Below are 21,164 nucleotides of genomic sequence, written 5' to 3'. Positions count from 1 at the left end.
AGTTCCTCGTCCTGCTCCAAATAAAATCTGATCGGTGGTGACCCTTCATCGTCGGAGGTGGGGATGGGAGGGAGATAGACGACACAGGGGAGTTTATTTTTTTAATCTTTTTTTTAAATAAATAATATTTTTATTTTTAAAAAATAAAAAATATAAAGGTATAACCTAAAAAATGGGGAGAAAAATTTATATACTTATTATTAGTAAAAAATTATTTAGACATCAAATCATATTTTAAAATATAATTTAAACACCCAAAAATTGATAATGGGACACTCTAAGACATAATATCAAGGTACCATTTTATTAAAAGGATTTAAAGTAAAAGATATTAACAAAATCATGAAAAGTTTTGAGATTATAATAATAAGGGTAAAATATATATTTAGCATCTCAATTATATTTTTGTTCCATTTTGGTCATCTAATTTTTTTTAAAATCATACATAATGTTATATTTTAGTCATCAATCGTTAAAGATTGAACGGTGATACTGGTATGTCATTATAGGTAATATCAGGTCACCATATGTTATTAATGACTAAAAAATATTTTAAACAAATACTACCTTACATCGTAGACTATTAAAAAAATAATTGAATAACAAAAATGGAATAAAAATGATAATTGAATACTAAATGTATAATTTACCCTAAAATTAATAGTAAATTGACATACTAAGAAGTACGTCATCCCTACGAAACTCAAGTTCACCAAAAAGAAAAAGATTCCATTTTGGCGATTAATTATCAGCTCTTCCTCCCACTAAAAAACCTGAACTAGAATTCACATAAAAAAAACAAATTTTCTTTTTGTTTGGAATAAATGAAAGCTGCCAACGCTGTCAGATTTGCTCTAATTGGCAAAAACTGGCCCTTAAATCACAGCATGACTGACGCTCAAAAGTGTTTTTTTTAAGTTTTAATTTATTTTTCTCTTAAAAAATAAATTTCTTCTACTTGTCTGTTGTGGTATGTTCTGTCAAGTGATTGAGTCCAGGCTAGCATTTATGCCATGATTGACCAGGGGGCCTACTTCACCCTGTCATCCCACATGCGTTCTCTACGCCCCATGCACCTCCCGTTGCACTCCTTTTCCATCCTACCTTCTTACGTGTCACTCTTATCTCTGTCTTCGTTCTCACCCACTAACATTGTATACAAATTTAGTTAAATTTGAGTATTATTGAGTTTCATTAAATTAAATTTAAAAAATTAAATTAAATTAAACTTATTTTAAAATCTCGCAAGTTTGAAATTATAGAGCTGATTCAAATTTGAAATTAAACCCACCTATCACTTCCCATTTTTCATCTCTCTTACTAATATTTTTTTATCTCACTTCCCAGTTCAGTTGGTAAAGCACAAAGTTTTTAACTTTAAGATTGTGACATCAAATCTCATGTAGGGTATTTCATAATTTAGAGGTCTCCTACAGAAGATGCTCTCAACCTAGTGTTAGGGGCAACCTACTATCTTACCTCCCCTTATCCCATTATATATGAGAACAAGGGACAATCATTTTTTATTAGAGCCCATCTAATTATATGAATCAAATTATCTCAATTATTATAAAAATAAATATTAATTTTACATATTTTAAATTTAAACGCCAATAATTATAATAAAAGTGATGGAACATTTATTATTAAATAGTTAAAAATATATAAAATAAATATTATTTTATAATTATTTTAATTAAAATGTAAGCGAAAGACGTTATTTGATGGCGTTTTTCCCAAAAAATCACCGGTAACCGGTATATTTACCGATCTAACACCGGTCAGACTATACTTCCCGATATAACACTCTTTGCAGTAAAACACGCCCATGTACCACACTATATGTTAATTTGGCGTCACGTGGGGTAAGGTGCCCCCCCTGAACCGTGCTATATGCTGACATGGAATACACGTGGGTATAGCGCGGCCCCTAGAGTGCGTCTTACGCCACGTAGGGTATAGCGCGGGTCAGGGGCCGCGCCTTACATTTAATTCTCTGACATAATTATATATAACTCAGGGTAGGGGTCGCGTCATACCTTTAACTAATATAATTATATAAGGCGCGGTGCATGTACCGCGCCTTGTATAATTATAGCAACTTTTCTCGACTATAAATACCCTTCTCCCCCGGTTAAGTTCCTCACATCTCTCCTCTCAACTTATAAATTAATACAACAATTCCGTCAACGAGTCAATAATTCTGATAATTGTCTCATATTTTATTCAGAAGTTCGTGCGATTTTTCGTTATAAGGTAATTTTGTGATAATTTTTTTATTATACTTATTGTTTATTATGATTATTTGGAAAAAATATTATACTAATTGTTGTCAATTAATTTATGTGTTTGTAAAATTAGAAAAAGGGAATATACGTTGAAATAGTTTTGCGGTACATATAATAATATAAAATTATATTATTTAAATTATTTACGTTTATGTGTAAAAAATTTATTATGTTATATTTTTGTTATATATTATTTATTTAATCAACATTGTTTTATTTGTTTTTTTTGCAGATATAATATTGCCACACTTTTAAACTCAAAGAATGACGCGACTTTCAGCTATTGTTTATTATGATGGTGAAATTCGAGAAGATGAAACCGGTGTTTTCGTATCAAATGAGCGTGTTAAAATATCATTAAAGAGAAACATAACTATTGAGGGAGCTGATAACGAATATTTCGAGGAAGATTCAAGTTGGAAGTAGTAGAAGAATGTCGTCGTTGCAGTACAGATTTCCAACATCATTGTTGCCATTAACTTATACAACGTTCGAACTTTTGAACAATGATGATGTTGAAATGATGGTTGAAGCTCAAAGTAATTATTCAGACGCCAATATTGAGATGTATGCAACTTTTATTCAAGTGCGTGTCGTTCGGGGTCAATCATTAAGCTCCCACTATGGGCTGGCTGAACAAGTTGATCAAGTTGACAGCCCGACGACTGTAATGTGTAATGATTTTAATGCCATAATGGGGAGACATTCATCCGCAACTCCTTACGATATGTACCGAGGTGGGTCGACGAACAATATGACAACATCGCGTCCAGTTCAAGGGGAAGACATTCATCTCCAAATCCGTTTGACCTTAATATGGAGATGTCATCGACGCAATCATCTGTGCAGTTTCCATTTGACACGATGGCTTTAAGCTCCAGGGGGAGGCATTTGACTGCGAGATTTTTCGATCTCAATGTCGATATACCTTCTAGTTCAAGGGGAAGGTGTACAAGTAGTAGGTTCTTCGACCTAAATGTGGAGCGCATGGAGGAACCATCATCTCCACCAGAAGAACTGCTTCGTGAGCCTGGTGCGGATGGTGCTGAGACTGGATTATTCATTCATCCAGAATCACCGCAATTCAACTCCGATGATGATGAAGTTCCAGGAAATGTGGCACAAACTGACCCTCTTACACACATGTATGAAGCTGATTATGGTGTAATATACGGGCCATAATTTGCGGATATGCCTCATCTCAGTGACTATGTATATTACTCATCAATAAATAATGATGAGTTATCTTTAGGCATGGAGTTTTCAAGCAAAGAAGAAGCAGTGATGGCTATAAAAAATTACAATATACGTAATTCTGTTCAGTCCAGAGTCAACCGATCCACGACCGAAAAATATATATGCTACTGTGCCCGACGCGAAAACGGATGCAATTGGATGGTTCTCGTATCAAAAATGAAGAGGAAAACAACATATGGGAACTAACAGTATACAACGGTCCTCACACATGTTATGCTGGAGGGGTCAACCAAGATCATCCCAACATGGACTCACAAAATTATATGCCAAGCCATTATGCCCATGGTAAAAACAAGCTCTTATATAGCTGTTGCAGTGTTGATTTTAGCTATACAATCGTAGTATGGAAACATTGTATCCTATAAAAAAGCTTGGTTGGCAAAACAAAATGCCATTGTCAAACTTCATGGCGAATGAGATGCATCTTACAACGAACTTCCAGGTTGGTTTAGGCTGGTGCGGATGTTGAATCCTGGGATAATTGTGGACTTTGAAACCTCCTATACATACCATAATGATCGAGTTCTTCGCGATCGATGCCAATTCTACCGGGTTTTTTGGAGTTACCCACAGTGCGTTAATGCTGTCAAATACTGCAAGCCCGTGGTCCAGATCGACGGGACTTTCTTGTATGGAAAATACAAGCAAGTTTTATTATTGGCAGTTGTCCAAGATGACAATCGCAACATTCTTCCAGTTGCTTTTGCTCTTGTCGAAGGAGAAGATACAAATTCTTGGGTTTTTTCCTCCGAAATTTACGTGCACATGTTATCACGACGGAAAACATTTGTGTCATTTCAGATCGTGGAGCTGGGATCAAAGTAGCAATGGAGTCTTTGGGTCCAATGTGGCAACCACCCTTTGTCCAACATAGGTATTGTCTCCGACACATTGCTGCGAACTATCATGGAAGGTACAAGAAGAATGATGAGCGTCAATTAATTGTGCGCATGGGTAAGTGAAACTGATGTAGTTTGTTTTCTTTCGATCGTTTTAATTTTGCAAAGAAAGCAAGTTAGTAAGTTATACATTTTTTGATCATGTTACGAACTACTTCCTCGAATGTTTGAATCAATGCTTCAAGATTTGCGGGCGAAGAACGAGGAAGGATACGATTACATCAGCCTCATTGATGAAGAAATGTGGACGAACGCATATAATGATGGATATCGATATGGACACATGACGACTAACTTGGTAGAGGCAATCAATTCAACCTTAAAGGGTGCACGTCACTTACTAGTAGGGGCTTTGGTAAAGACTATATATTTTTGTTTGGGGGCGCTTTTTGCGAAGCTCGGGGGACAAGCTCAAACCTGGATACAAGGCAGTCATGTCTATCACCCTAGATTAGTTGCAGATCTACAGAAAAAAATTTCTGCATTAAATGGAATGTCTGTAACAAACTTCTCTAGAGGGCATGAAATGTTTCATGTCATAGAGTTACCGCGACCTCTTCAAGGGATTGAAGCTGTGTCGTTAAGAGTAAATCTAAGGGACAGAACGTACGACTGCGGGTTTTTTTAAGCTCTGAAGTATCCATGCTCTCATGTGATAGCAACTTGCTCGCATACAAGTCAAGACTATAACCATTTTGTGGATCCCGTATACCTACTATCTGAAGTTTTTAAGGTATACGAATTTGAGTTTCCCCCATAGGTAATGACAAAGACCCTGATGAGATTCAAGATTGGCTTCCGATTGTACCAAATTCGAGTTTATTGAGGGAGCGTGGTCGTCCAAAATCCAATCGAATTCATTGCGATATGGATATTCGAGAAAGATATAGACAAGACAGAAGATGTGGGCATTGTAGAAACCCAAAACACACTAGAAAAACATGTACACTTATGTTGCCATCAAGTAACAATTGATGAGGAAATGATGTATTTGTTTATCAAATAATAATTCTTGTACTTTAATTTGCATTTACTTCAAGTTAATGTCATTCGATAATCGCTGATGAAGATTAAAAAAACGATACAATAATACGAGATTGGACGTTTGTGTTATATGTGATTATAATAAAAGAGATAATAAGTGACAAACTTAAGAAAGTTATCAAACACAATCATTAAATTTTATCAAACTAATAACAATTTGGTATTTCAAAATAATTTTAAATACAAAAAAACTTACAATAAGTATTAAATGGTAAATGATAACCAAATTACAATAACTGATATTAAATGGTAATAAACAAAATTAACTGAAATACATTAAAAAAAAGTCCAACAAATTTAACAAAATAAAGTAAGTATTAAATGAGAAATAATAAAAAAATTACAATTTAAAAGTCCAATAAACTAAATAAAAATATAATAAAAAACAAAATCTATCGATGCCTGCGACGCGAATGTGTTCCACAGGGCAGTGGTTGTCGGTCTCGAGGAGGATTTCTTCGTATCACTGGTTGTGACTCCTCGCTTTCATCATCATCACCATCATCGTCGTCGTCATCGTCGTCGTCGTCCTCCTGAGTAGGTGCATTAGGTTGATGAGGAGCTGATGACGATGAATCACCTCCATAGAATAAGGACCCTGGAGGTGTATGACTGACTATCCCACCGGCCTGCGAAAATCGGGAAAACTCATAAAACCCAGACATCGCTGAGTGTGAAAACTATACATGAGGTGTCTGTGTTGCGGCTATGGGTGATGAGGCTGAACCCGCTAAATATCTAGCATATGAACCCCAAGTCAGAAGCACCTACTCTCCATCCACGAGTCGGGAGACGATGGTGCTGTGTCGGTGAACGTCTCTGTCAACGTCGCAGAAAGGTATGCACTCGTGCATCCTCAGGAAGCAGAAACGATTTCCCGTTACAGTTGAACCACTCATAATAACCGTCAGCAACCATCAAGAGGTCATAAAAAATGGGCTCTTTACGGGGAAGACACCGATGTCGATCCTCCCACAACACGACCCACTCATGATGCCTCACCAGTCAATCTTTATCTGTCTTGCTGCGTCTATCTGTGCTATGCAACTCGTCCATATTGCGAGGTGCTTCCGGAATTGGTTGAAAACAACCAAATTACTGGAGCAAGTGATCAGTGGAGTGTCACTCGACGGTCGCATAACAGATCAAGGGGACCATCATCATCCAAACATCTGATGGGCCCTCAACTCAGGTGGGATCACTGCCCTCACATCATCGGTAGAATATGACACCCATTCAAACTAAAACAAATATATATAATTTTTATCAAAAGAATAATCTAACTATATAACTATAATCTAAAATCGATTTTTAAACATTAAAATTCATACCCGTGTGCCAGCCTTCTGATCGATTAGCACCCTAATTTTTTCTAAATCATCAGGTAGCTCTTAATGATTTTTCCTATCAGTAGACCACCTATTCAAGGAAAAAAATTAATATACGCTTTATAAAATTATTAATATACAAAATCAGTTTTATAATTACATCAGGAGTAGTGGAAATACGAATGGGTTCTTCACAACGGGACATAAAAAGGGCAATCGATACCATGCCCAAGACTGCAGCAGCAGTAGACATCCGCCGATAGCATTACGCTTGTAGTCAATGGCTCGACACATCTCCATGTACAACAAAGCCAAAATTGCCGAGCCCCAACTAATGATTCGGCCAGATGAAAGTCGCTTAGATATCGCAACCACATGCAGTGAACTTGGTTGCGCGATTTTTCCGGCATCAACAACCCTCCTATCAGCTGTAGTATGCATGCTCATGCATACATTTTAACTTCATCCTCAGACGCGTCCTCGCTCAACTCCCGAAAATTGGCATCTAACCAATTTAACGGTATCCGACCACCGTTAAAACTTTCCGGGACACGTACTAGATTTTTCCTGCACAAAGTAGTCCAGGAATCCTGTGCGATCCCTGATATAACATCCCCATCCACCGAAAGCCCCAGGTGCATAGCAACATCCTCAAGTGTAATCGTGCACTCTCCGCACGGAAGATGGAATGTGTGGGTCTCCGGCCTCCACCGCTCTACTAAGGCAGAGATAAGGTCTGGTTCTATCTTACAGTGACCCTGATATCTACCTATGTAACCAAATCCAGCCTCTACTAAATACGACAAGACACAACTAAGTATCACTAACTTAAGGTTCCTAATAAAAGGATCTAATACACGGTTATTCTCCTAAAAAATAAATAATTACAAAAATTAATTCTTAATCTAATAATCATGCATTAAATAAATAAACAAATTATTACTAATAATTTAAATTAAATTAAAACGTTAAAATGTTGATGCATCAGTAAAGTGTCGAGATATATGATTTCCATCCAAGCGAAGTAGAACGCCTTCCATTATATATCAGCAAAAACAATTATATAAGTAAAATATTAAATAAATTAAAATACTTAAATAAATTAAATACAAAATATTAAAAATATAATAAAATATACCTTAAATAGAGAATATAAGAGTATTTGAGAGAAGTTGAGAGAAATTGAGAGAATTTGGTGTGATGAAAGTGATTGAGGATGAGGGTATTTATAGGGATAATTGTGGTGTGAAGCGTCGGGATATGGGGGTAATTAAACATATAGCGTGGGGTAGGGGGCGCGTCTTTCTGACGCGAGGTAGATACAAAGGTAAGGGGGCACGCCTTACCCCACGTGGCGCCAAATCAACATATAACGCGGTTCAGGGAACGCGATTTACTGCTAAAGATGTTAGATCAAAAAATATAATCTGTCCGATACTAGATCGATAAATATACTAATCGCCGATGATTTTTCGAGAAAAATGCCTTATTTGATCGTACCGATTAATACCTAATTTATTACAATTATTCCCTTTGTTACACTGCTCACATGCATTAATGTAAAAGCTTTCATGTTTTTTTTTACTTAAAACTGTTTAGTGTCCAAATAAAAGAATTTTTGTGTCTTTTATATATAGTTAATGCTCATAATAATTCACATGCTTACAGAAAGCTACCCTTTTTTTGCGGTGCTTCTTTTCTTCTTCCTTCCCTTTCATTATTTTTGTTTTATTTCTGCGGTTTGTTTCTTTGTTAAGTGTTTGAACCATATCAACTTTTCTTCTTCTTCACTTCTTTGTCTCACTGCTCAGTTTTTGCTAAGGCCATTGACATATGAAAGATGTCAGTAAGTACGTTTCTTTTAACTGGATTTGTTCTCTCTCTTTTACTTTGATTTACCGAATCAAAGAGTATTGAAGCTTTGATTTTTACTTAAAACTATGTACTTTTGATACTGTCTACCACTTATCAGTTTGATATGTTGTCAAGCATTTTTTAAGTTACTAAGGATTTGATTCTTTTTGTTCTTGTCTTGTTTCTTTGATGTGAAACTCTTGATCTTTTTTTCCATTAGTGTCTGAATATCAAGTGTCCAACTCAGGTGGCATTGCTGTTTCTGCTGGCTTTGTGCAATGCAATCAGAGTTAATGGAGAAGAGAGCAATGGACGATGTGATCTTATGCCGACGTTGGACTCGAGACCACATAGTGTATCCATCTTGGAATTCGGCGCTGTCGGCGACGGTAAAACGTTGAATACCATTGCCTTTCAGAATGCCATTTTCTATCTCAAGTCATTTGCCGACAAAGGTGGCGCTCAATTGTATGTGCCGCCCGGAAGATGGCTTACCGGAAGTTTCGATCTTACGAGCCACCTCACTCTTTTCTTGGAAAAGGGTGCAGTCATTCTTGGATCTCAGGTATTTGTTTTCTGTGTTTCCATTACAATCAAACTTATTACTAGGAACCATTTTTGACCTTTCATGCTTTGTTAAGGATCCATCTCACTGGGACATTGTTGAACCTTTACCCTCCTATGGTCGAGGAATCGAACTTCCTGGAAAAATATATCGAAGTTTGATAAATGGATACATGTTGCGTGATGTCGTAATAACCGGTAAGGTTCTCTCTACTCTACTCATTGAAAATCTTGATTGAATCTATAATGAACCGACACTTTCTTGTTGCGTTAGGCGACAACGGAACCATAGATGGACAGGGCTCGATTTGGTGGGACTGGTTCATATCTCATTCTTTAAACTATACCCGCCCTCACCTCGTGGAATTCGTGTCTTCTGAATGTGTACTTGTTTCAAACATTACTTTTCTTAATGCCCCTGCATACAACATTCATCCAGTCTATTGCAGGTTTGTTTGAATACCTTTTTTGATTGCTATCAAACTTTTACGCGATCCGTCGACCGTTCCCGAAAGTTAAATTATATCTACTTGGATGGTATGCAGCAATGTGCACATTCATGACATATCAGTTTATGCACCACCAGGATCATCATATACTGTTGGCATAGTCCTGGGTTCGTGACAACTAAAATCTATTTTCTTCATATGCTTAATTACACTATCTCTTTTCAGAATTGTTCTTAACTTTCCGTTTTCAGATTCTTCGGATAACATTTGCATTGAGGACTGCAGCATTAGTATGGGACACGATGCGATTACTCTCAAGAGTGGCTGGGATGAGTATGACATTGCTTATGGCAGACCTACAACAAATGTCCATATCAGAAGGGTCCAACTTCAATCATCCTCAGGCTCTTCCCTTGCCTTTGGTAGCGAAATGTCCGGTGGCATTTCGGGCATCCAAGTGCAGGAGCTCCACCTCCATGACTCGTTAACGGGTATCGAGTTTAGAACAACAAAAGGTAGGGGTGGTCATATTAAAGAGATTATCATATCAGACGTCAACATGCAAACTGTTGAAACAGCTTTTAGTGCCGTTGGTAATTGCGGATCCCATCCGGATGACAAGTTCGATCCTGATGCTCTTCCAGTATTGGAGAAAATCACCTTGCAGAATATCGTTGGCACAAACATCAATATGGCTGGAAATTTTATTGGAATCCAAGAATCTCCCTTCACTTCTATATGTCTGTCCAATATCTCCTTATCAATCGATTCTACCTCGTCCGACTCTTGGCAATGTTCATACGTCTCGGGCTTTTCGGAGTCCGTCTCACCCAAACCATGTCCCGAACTAGAGAATTTCAACACATCTTCATCATGCTTTTCCCTCATGAAGCCGAATGGTAGAGCTGCAATATTATGATGCCATCTTTTGGGAGATTTCTACGCCTTACCATCTCAAGAATAGATCAGATTCTTTCGAATAAAACACATGCCTAGAATACACCTGTTTATTCGCCGATTCGTGATGTCATTTTGGGCATGTTGCAAAGGCTGCAAATTGTTTGTACAGCTCCATTTCTTCATTCTTGTGTAAACAAATTTTTGGTAGCGCTGGCTGGTTCAAAAGCAAAAAGGTTACAGGGGGGTACTTTAGTATCCAAGTTCATTGAATTCTTTTCTTCTCTTATGTTTATAGTATTGTTCCAGGTAAGAGTCTCACTGTAAAATCATTTGGTTTGAATTGCTGAGTGAAATGGTAGATACTAAAAAGGGTCATTTTGTTTGAATAAATTGTTTTTACTCATTCCATTGGAGACAGCTTTGATGTATACGAATACGTATTTTATATTTTCTTGCATTTTTAATATATTTGAAGGATCGTACAAGGAATCTAGTTTAATCAAACTGTAATGTATGGTTCTTAAAGTATCTGGATTCATTGAAAATTTTCATTTTCATTTTTACTTTTAATTTATTTATTAAATAAAGTATTTAAATTTTCAATTGCTTCGGCCTTGGATTCCTTTACTTAGAGCAACAGACACGGACAAATGAAAAAAATTCTAAATCCTAATAGTGAGAGAGTTGTTGGCCTGAAGGTTATATCTTATAGGTTCGAATTTCAAGTGAAATTTGGTAATTTAAGAGTAGAAATGGTTATTTTTTTTTATGTTAGTATATATTTGAAGATAGCTTAAAATAAAATGAAATACTTTACTATTAATTGGATGGGATTGGGTAAATGGTCCAAGACTTGAGTAGGGGTGCATAGTTTTTATGTTTCTTATAGGCAGGTAAGAGTGAGAACACGAATCACAATTTAATCCGAAATCGATAGGTTTTTGATTTGCTGATTTGATAGGGATAAAATCTTTCAAAAGGATTATTCAGGTCGAGACAGATTTTTTAAGAATGTGAGGTTGGGTTTAGGTAAAGGATAAAAAGCTCTGACCTGATCCGAAGATAATAATGTCATTTTTTTCAAAAAATATTTTTATTTTTAATTAAGTCATTGTTTTATACCGGATTGAGTAGGGTCGGGACGGATTTAAACTCTAAAAATTTGGTTTGGAAGTAAGGTGTAGGATATATATTTTCCAGGTCGGGTCGGATCGGATGGAGGATATATAATTTTTGGGCTGGGTCGGATTCGGATGGAAGATACATATTTTTGAATCGGGTCGGGCCAGGTTGTCAAAAAATCCGACCCTAACCCAACAGTTGCCATCCCTAAGTGAGTAAAACTAGGGACGGACGTATGCATTTATATTAGGGGTACAAACTTAAGAAGTTATATTAAAATTTATAGGGGTGCGAAGTTATAAAATTTTAGGGGTACAAAATTAGATAATCAATAGAAAATATAAAAAAACTTAAAAGGGAATTTAAAATTTCTAGGGGGTCAGTCCATTCCCGAGTAAAACTCAACTTGAATTGAGTCGATTCGTAAATTTAAAACTCAACTCAACTCAAAAAAAATTTAAATTCAGGTCTAGTTATAACATAAAACTTGAATAACTCAAAAATTTTAGTAATAGATTAATTTATAAGTTTGGGTCGAGTCACTCAATTATATATGATATATGTATATATCACATAAAAAAATATGATGGAATATATATGTATAGTATAGAAAATCGTTTAAATTAAAATCAAATAGTATCATAATATTATAAATATTTATAATTAAATTTAAACAAAAACTTAAATAACTCAACTCGTATTTTATAAACTCGACTCAACTTGGAAAAAAATTCAAATAAAGTTTGAGTTATAAAATAGAACTCGTCAACTCAACTAACTCGAAAGTATTTGACCCGACTTGATTCGATCGAATGTTCGCCCGTACTGCAGGGCTAATTGATGACACATAGGAACGGACATAAGGTTCTATGTTAGGAGGACGAACATCTAAAATTTTAAGAGGTGGTCGATTTATAAAATTTCAAGAAGCAGAAACATAGTTTTAATTAAAAATACGTAAAAGAATTTAAAATACATTATAATTTTAAATTTTTAGAAAAGACGATTGTCTATCCGTCCCCTCGGTCCATCCACGATGACACCTAGGATTTGAATGCATCAAGTTATGTGAAAAAAGAAGCTTGGAATGAAACACAACACTGCTTTGTGTCAACCAAATCATTTTCATCAATTACTTTTGCCTGTTCTACAGATACATTCAAGGAAGAAAATACGTTACAAAGAATGGATTCCAATCCTTATTAACACAATAATACCAAAACACATGCTAAAAGCTAGAGTCTTTTTAACACACCGAAACACAGATAAATTCTTGATAACAAACTCTCATCTCCAAGACAGAGATGTTTAACTAAGCATAAGCATCCGGATTCTGAAGAAGATAGGCTTCCACAACTTTATGCATAGCCAAAGCCTTTTCTTTGCCAGCCTTAACTTCCTCTTCACTTAGCTCAAACTCACCCTTGGTGTAGTAAGTGCTTGTCATCTTGTTTTTGCTCCCGCCATCTGCAGTGCTCTCAAATTTAACCTCATATGTGATTTTCTCAAGCTTCTCCATTAGTCCATCACCTTCAATCAAGCTATACTTGAATGAGAAGTTCTTCTCGTCGAGCTCATCGACACGGTTCTTGATGTACTTCACTTTGCTACCTGCATAATTATATTTGATCAGTGTATATAGACTTTGGTTAATCAAACCCGAGCGTGTCGGATGAATATGGGGTAGCAAGTTTAGTAGTTTATTTCACCTTCAGCAAAGTTGATCTGCCTGATGCTGCCAGCTCCTCCGTCACCTGTAATTTCGATGCTGTTAATATCCAATGGCATGAGTTTTGGGACGAGATTGTGTGAGTCGATAATCAAGGCTTTGAATAGCCTGGCTGGAGGGATTGTGGAAGTGTGCTCATCACTGTAACTGGTGACACCCATTGTATGTATATGTATCAGAAAAAATGGAGATGGTTAAGGCTCACTTTTGTGAAATTTGTAGAGGTGAAGGGGTTGTTTATATAGGTTGAAGTTCAATGATGCCTTGGCCTTCAAATTGTTTTCTATGTTTGTCATTTTTAAGGTGGAGTTTCCAAGGACTTGAGATAATGAATGAACCAAGGCATCTAGGAATTATGTTCTTACAAATGCAAAGAACAAAATTGTGGATATCTGTTTAAATTATACATTCAATTGCTGAAATGCAGAATAAATGATCCAAAACAAACATACTATCCTGTCTGCTTCTTTCAAGCACATTTAAGGATCTCAAAATTCCCTCATCTTTTCAACAACTTGGTCATTCAATGGCATCTGTATTCAGCTTATTGGTTTCAACATTTTTCGTACGGATTTGTGTACTTTTCAAGCCATTGCCTTGTTAAATATCATAATAGACGGCAATAATCTGCCTTCCCAAGTCCTTTGTCATTTGGCAGCCAAAGAAACAAGTCTTTTTCTCCATTGATTTCAGTAGTACAAGTCTAAACAAACTAAACAAACTAAACAAACTAAACAAACATAAATGAGGAAATATTCATATTCGTTTAAGTTTAACCGTACAAATAAACAAACAAGAACAACTAAACAAACATAATGTTCTTGTTCGTTTGTTAAAGAATGTAACTTCTTGTGTTCGTTCATTAAAATGATAAACGAATGCAAACAAACATAAACAAAATATATTTAACCGATTTATGGTTTTTTTTTTCAATCTATTGGAAATGAAAGGGAAAGTGAGCTGCTAGGTAGAAATTACATATGTGAATAAATTTAAACGAACATTAACAAACATTCATGAACACAGATAAACGAATAAACCCTTTTAGTGTTCATTCATTTAACTAAACGAATAAAAAATATTGTTCATGTTATTCCTTAATTAAATAAATGAACGTAAACTAATTTTTCGTCAAACGCTTCACAAACATTTTGCAAAACGTTCAATTCGTTTATAATTTAGTATACAAGGTTCTTTCAAGGTTGTAAACATAATTTTTTGTTTATGTTCATTCATTAAAATAATAAGCAAACAAATAAAAACAAATATAAATTTAAACATTTATGATTTTTTTCAATCTATCATGAAATGAGACGGTGAGTTGCTAAACAGGAAATACATATGTGAATTAATTTAAATGAACATAAACAAATAGATTACTAAACATTTACGAACATAAATTAACAAACAGACCCCTTGATCGTCCACTCATTTAATTAAACAAATAGAAATCAGTTCACAACAATTCATTGAATGTTCAGTTAATTTAAACCCCAGTATTACAAGGTTCTTTCAAGGTTGTAAACTCAAGAGTTGCCCCTCAATAATAATGATTATTCAATCTTATTCAAATCATGTGAATCAACTGGTTCTCATAATGCACAGACAAATAGTATTATTGTATATTTTTACAATAGCCTCCCGCAAAAAACATCATATGAATTTTAAGGCAATAGATCACCAAAACTGCCCAAAACCATAGACAATACTTCCCTTCTTAAGTTTTTTTATCTAATGGTTCCGATATCTTCACATTATGGATGTGTTCATAGGACAAGTATATTTCTCCAAGAATCGAAAACCCGAAAAAACAGAGCCGTCGGTTCAGCCTCTACATGATGCTGCAATGAACACAAGATTCCTATGCAAACACTAGATCAAGGGGGATATACGCCCCCAAATGGATCACATGAAATCATACTCGTCTATATCATCATAAGCATTAACAACCAAATCATCATCTGGTTTATCAACATGGAGCTGCTTTTTCTTGCCACCTAAAAAATGTCCAAAAGGCAGTTAGAGAATCGCGGCTAAGAGTATGACTGGCAAGTCAAATGCTGAAACAGCAGTGAAAACTAAAGATGAGATCTAATTCTTCCTCTTATTTAAAGTCCGTAACTGTAGCAGATACAAAATCGACTGTAAAACAAGGTTAATATGAGGAACCATGATATGTCAAACCAAATGAATACAAGATTTAAGGACTTTACCCCTATAAATTCCTAAAAGATCTATGCCTGCTGGAGGGGGTCGCTGGCATCATTCATAGGGACTTTAACAATATAATAAGTTGTATAAAAAGTTACTTTCTTCCCTCACTTGATTTAAAATTGTCAATAAAGAGAATAACAAGCCGGCAGATATTTCATGTTTTCCTTTCTGGTATATACTATGGTGCAGAAGAATGAGAAAATGAACTGACTGCATGTGTTTTACCTGTTTTCTTTTTACTTGTGGCTTCTTTCTCTGCTTTTAACTTTTCATTTGCAATTGCTGTGATTGAAGACGCTATATCTTTAGTATCAGCAGTTTTCAAGGAAGTCACAGATTCTAATCAATGCCTTGAGTAGTGCAATGTAATGGTAACTTTTCTGCATCGAAGTATGTATTTGGGCAACTTAAAGAACTTTCTCAATGTAGAAACCAAGACTTGAAAAGAAAGATGATTAAACTCACCTCATATGGGTGAAGCTTATGAGAAACAAGCTCGGCGTATTCCAAAAAGTCATTTTCAGATTTGGGAATAAAATTATCAAGGGTCTTGTCATCACCTTTCTTGGCAAAAAGTTCAGCAGTGGACTTGTAATCAGCTTCTTCCACAAGCCTGTGATAGTGCAAATGCCAGAATAACTCATCAAATATTAGGAACATGTCAATTTTGAAGAGTATAAAAGCAAAGAAAACCTAAAAATCCTGAGATCCAAGTATGCAGATGGGCAAGAGAAGAAAATGTTACTTAGAGGACCTAAAAAGTATTAGGCTATTAGTTCTCAACTTAGATTAGCTCTAGGTTCTAGCAAGTATAAATGCAGTAACATCCACTTTAAATAACTAAGGAAGTTTCTTAGTGTCATCACCACTAGAAGCTAAATATATTAAGCTCTACCTTTGTTGGCTAAGTTTCTCGGCAACAGGATCAAGGAGTTATTGTTTAGCGATTTCAACAGCTTTCCCTTTCTTTTCATTAGCTTTTGCGACAGGTTTCTTGGGAGCCATCTCTTCAGGAGCTTTTGCTACAGGTTGCTGAGAACAATCAAGGAAACAACACGTCAACACAATGTCACAAGCAAATAGTTTCTCTATTATCATATATATAACACAGATAACTTGTCTGCAATAACATTCTTTGCATGGAATGCCAATAGAAAAGACCTATGTAATAACTTAGGTATTAACAAGAAATTTTGTTACCGAAAACAAAACAAAAGTCTGACAGAATGCTACCGTACTGTTTATGTCCATAATGCAGTTCGTACTTTTTCTCTGTTAGTTTATTCAGTGGGAAAGGTAACTAACCATGCTGAAGGTAACATTCAAATTAGTCTCCCAGAATTTTATATGCAATTGTTCAAAAGCATAGATGTTCAGCATACTAACAACTCAAGGAAACACTCTTATCTACTTTATTCTAGCTCCATGTGGTAAGCATCGTGGGCAGTATCAGTTTTTCCCTTTTGTTTTAATGCTCCCAGGTGATCAAGAAAATACTTTATTTCTATCTGAATCCAAACAATAAAAGATATTTTTCATCACACAGTGAAATTGGCAAGAAATAAAATTGAATAATTTGATGGCTCAGTTGAACACATTCTCGCTTCGCTTGATAGTTTTCTGCTAAGAGTTCTAAGTCCACAACTCCCTCGGTCATCATAGGAAAAATCTTATACACTTATATGTGAAGGATTAAAACTTTATTTATGTAATTCTTTCAATCTATATATGCCTCTAGATAGGCTAGCTAGAAGAGCATAAACACAAGCTGACATGATAAGCGGGATCGCCGACAGACTGGAAGATAAACATAATCAAGCAATTCAGGAATCCAACCGCATGATGTGACGAGTTCCATCAATCGGATTACTTAACTGATGCAGGCAAGACAATAATGAGTCACGAGAAGAAATTCTTACGAGATCATGAAAAGGCATTCATCTTAATAAAATTTGCACAAAATCCGATATTCAAATTTGGTTGGTAATTCAAGGCCTGATACTACTATAGAAATTATCTTAATATTTATCCATCCAACAATCCCCTGGGATACATTCATGAAAACTAAATTTAGAATATAACTTGTAATCAGAAAGAGCTTATAACTTCCAAAGTTACACTAGCAGACCAATACACCAGTTGACACTTGTAACTATATCTTCAAACTTATGTTTAGGGTAGAAACTTCTTACAGATATTATCATTTTGAACAAATTTTATTGCACAGATTTTAAGAAAACATAACTAATGATATCAAGAAAAGAGCCCTAACAGTAAAATACTATACAGTATACAATGAACTAATACCCAGTAATAAGTAAGTCATCATACCTGAGGCTGAGGAGGTTCATCTTCATCCTCCCATGAATCCTTGATATCAGTATCGTCAACATCTTCATCATCCCATTTGCTTTTAGGCAGCGCCTTTACAGGGATAGGTGAAATCTCATCCTCTGCAACAATGGCATTCACGAGCAGGGATAATTTTAAAAGAGGCCAATCAGCAGATAAAAAAGGGATATGGTATGATAGGCTCTTCAATGGCGATCTGAAATTACTAAAATATATCATAGTTTTATTACTAATTAACAACTGGCAGATGAAAAGCATATTGAACTGAAGCAGTTTAAAGGTAATGCGGAACGCTTTCCGCCTTAAACCTGCTATGGGGAAACTGTCAGCCAATAGCTCGAGCTCAATTTGAGCACCAGCACTTGTGAATCCCTAAAATTGAAGCCCTGTCTAGTCGAATAAAGAAAACCCACTCAGATTTCTCTGTAATCTAATCGATTGCCCAATAAACCCTTACTCAAAGAAGTCACCTTTGACAAACCTCAACCCATCAAAAACAAAAGAAAAATAAATAAAAACCCAATTAATTTGAACTCTAGTCAAATTAAAGATTCCACATGTAAGTTCTACATAATGAAAAACGCAAAAAGAAAATTGAACGAGTTATCAGTCAAAGCCCCTCCAGAAAAATAAATAAGTAACCAAAATTGAGAGAGAAAAAATTACCCCAGTCCTCCATCTAGTCTTAACTTATCGATTCTCCACGAATCCAAGAACAATCCTCAATACCAGGAAACTAAACCAAAAATATATACTTTAAATAACAATAAAAGTTCAAGAACAAGAAATTAAAAAAAAATCACATGAAGATATTACTTGCCTTTATATAATTATACTTTAAACCAATTTCTTTCACACAATGTTAATTGACCTGATTACCTCTCAACTTCTACGCAATCTACCTAATTAAAACAAATATTTTATTTCTTTAACCGTTAAAGAACTGAAGGTACAATTCATTGTTCAATTACTAAATCTTATATAACTTTAAAAAATTTAATTCAACTTAAATTAGACTTTATCATATATAATATATATTTAAAAAGAATTTGATAATAATAATAATTATCTTTCTTTTAAATATAAAAAAAATATTTCAATTATTAGGTTCTATTATATATATTAAGAAATTTATAATTACAAGACCTATCTCTTTTTAAATTTTAAAATATACGTAAACAATAATTTATAATTATAATAATTTTATTTTAGTTAAAATAATACACGTTACATATACATTTATTAATTTTAACTAAATATTATATTTCTGCGTAAAAAGTTTGTACATATGTAATCTAGTTAATAATTATTCAAATCTTAGAGGATATGCTCAGTCGCACTATTATAGGTCTAGAGGGTAATTGTGAAGACCACTTGCCTTTAGTGGAGTTTGCGTACAACAATAGTTTTCAATTGAGCATTCAAATGGCTCCGTATGAGGCCCTGTATTGGCGCAAGTGTAGGACTCCACTTTGTTGAACATAACTCAATGAGAGTAAAATCATGGGTCTAGACTCGATTAGGGAAATCGAAGAGAAAGTTCAGTTAATCTAGGGTCAGTTTAGAGAAGCCTCAGATAGACAGTAATCCTACATATATATGAAGCGTAAGGATATAGAGTTCGTAGTGGGGGACAAGGTGTTCTTGAAAGTTTCCCCTTTGAAGAAAGTGCTTTATTTTGGTCGCAAGAGAAAGTTGACCCCGTGCTTCATAGGACCTTACGAGGTATTAGAAAAGATTAGACCAGTGGCGTACTGGTTAGCCTTGCCACCAGAGTTGGAGCGCATCCATAATGTGTTCCACGTATCCATACGCAAAAGATACGGTTCAGATTCTTTTTATGTCATACCCCTAGAACAAATCGAAGTGAGTCGAGACATGACCTATGAAGAGGAACCTATATAAATCTTAACCAGAGATGTTAAGGAGCTAAGGAAAAAGATGATTCTTTTGGTGAAGGTGCTTTGAAAGAACCATGGCTTTAAAGAAGTGACTTGAGAAACTGATGAGGACATGCAACTTTAGTATCCTCACCTCTTCTATCCAGGTAAATTTCGAGGACAAAATTTTAATTAGTATGGGAGAGTTATAATGCCCCGAATCCTGGGTTAGTAGTTTCGAGTTAACCCGAGTGGATTTAAATAGATCCATTAGCCTTATAGAGAAGCTTTGACCAAGTTAGCTTAGGATTGGGCTTGGTTTGGCCCAACATGTGATAAAAATGATTTTGATGAAACTAAAGTAACCAAAAGAGTAATTATACCTTTTTATTTTCAAAAGGCTGAAAATCAATTAAGATTGGTGATATCATGTCTGAAGCATTCCTGTAATGCCCCATACTCAGTCCGAAAGTCAGACCCTGATACCTGAACGTACATTAAGTTCCAATTGTGTTGGACGTATCAGGATCCACATTATGCACATTTTACAGAAGCAAACAATTTAAAATTTATTAATATTTATCAACATACGAGGTTCAATGTAATTAACATGCAATCAGATTTTCAATTAAACATGCAAACATTGATTTAAACGCCTAAGGGCAATTTAGTCATTTCACTTCATATAATGAATCGATAGCTAATTAACTCAATTAATATTACCACAAGTTAAACATGATCATAATTGAGTAACACACAAAGTTACAATGAAATCGAAAATCATTTAGGCCATAATCAAACATATTAATTTAGGGACCAAAATGTAAACTTTTCAAGATGTAAAAAACCCAAAAATATGAAATTGAAGGTTCCAATGTGAAATTGTTGTCATTATAGAGTCATAGAACAAATTTCAACAAAATTCGAGTTGAAACCAAGATTTAATTGCAAAATCATGTTTCTGGACCAAACTGAATACATTTTAAAGTTTAGGGACCATTCAGGGACTTAGGGAACACTTTAGGTCTTTAATGAACGCAATTTTACCTATTTTCATCGAGCAAACAATGAATGGATTGATCCTTTTTTGCGGGAATCGATCCTTTGCAAAATAATAAGTTTGTGATTGATCATTTAGGGAAATGATTAATCATTTGCCTAAAGGGATCGATCCTTTTGAGTAAGGGATCGGCCCTTTTTATGAAAAAATGCATAAAATGCATACTAATGTACATGAACATGCATCCAATAGGTCATGCAATCGATCCTAGGGTCTATGAACAT

General features: G+C 35.1%; 2 protein-coding genes and 1 pseudogene across 2 annotated transcripts; 1 reads left to right on the top strand and 2 right to left on the bottom strand.

Moving 5' to 3' along the window:
• Window positions 1-8,416: 8,416 nt before the first annotated feature.
• On the top strand, window positions 8,417-10,920 carry LOC120119890 (probable polygalacturonase). Its single transcript, XM_039139686.1, has 6 exons — window positions 8,417-8,662; window positions 8,918-9,235; window positions 9,312-9,432; window positions 9,509-9,683; window positions 9,780-9,850; window positions 9,935-10,920. Exons 1-6 carry the CDS (start codon window positions 8,657-8,659, stop codon window positions 10,600-10,602), a joined length of 1,359 nt encoding a protein of 452 aa, XP_038995617.1. The 5' UTR covers window positions 8,417-8,656; the 3' UTR covers window positions 10,603-10,920.
• Window positions 10,921-12,838: 1,918 nt separating this feature from the next.
• LOC120119900 (major allergen Pru ar 1-like) lies at window positions 12,839-13,679 on the bottom strand. The gene is made up of 2 exons (XM_039139693.1): window positions 13,415-13,679; window positions 12,839-13,316 (listed from the first exon to the last, which is right to left on the bottom strand). The coding sequence occupies exons 1-2, from the start codon at window positions 13,593-13,595 to the stop codon at window positions 13,018-13,020; spliced, it is 480 nt and encodes a 159-aa protein (XP_038995624.1). The 5' UTR covers window positions 13,596-13,679; the 3' UTR covers window positions 12,839-13,017.
• Window positions 13,680-14,967: 1,288 nt separating this feature from the next.
• LOC120119895 lies at window positions 14,968-18,817 on the bottom strand (annotated as a pseudogene).
• Between the last annotated feature and the right edge of the window lie 2,347 nt (window positions 18,818-21,164).

The sequence above is a fragment of the Hibiscus syriacus genome, unplaced genomic scaffold (genome assembly GCF_006381635.1).
Source record: "Hibiscus syriacus cultivar Baekdansim isolate YM2019G1 unplaced genomic scaffold, ASM638163v2 tig00110332_pilon, whole genome shotgun sequence".
NCBI classification, from domain to species: Eukaryota; Viridiplantae; Streptophyta; class Magnoliopsida; order Malvales; family Malvaceae; genus Hibiscus; species Hibiscus syriacus.
Note: the sequence above shows the minus strand (reverse complement) of the source record. Positions and strands in the feature narration are given on the sequence as shown.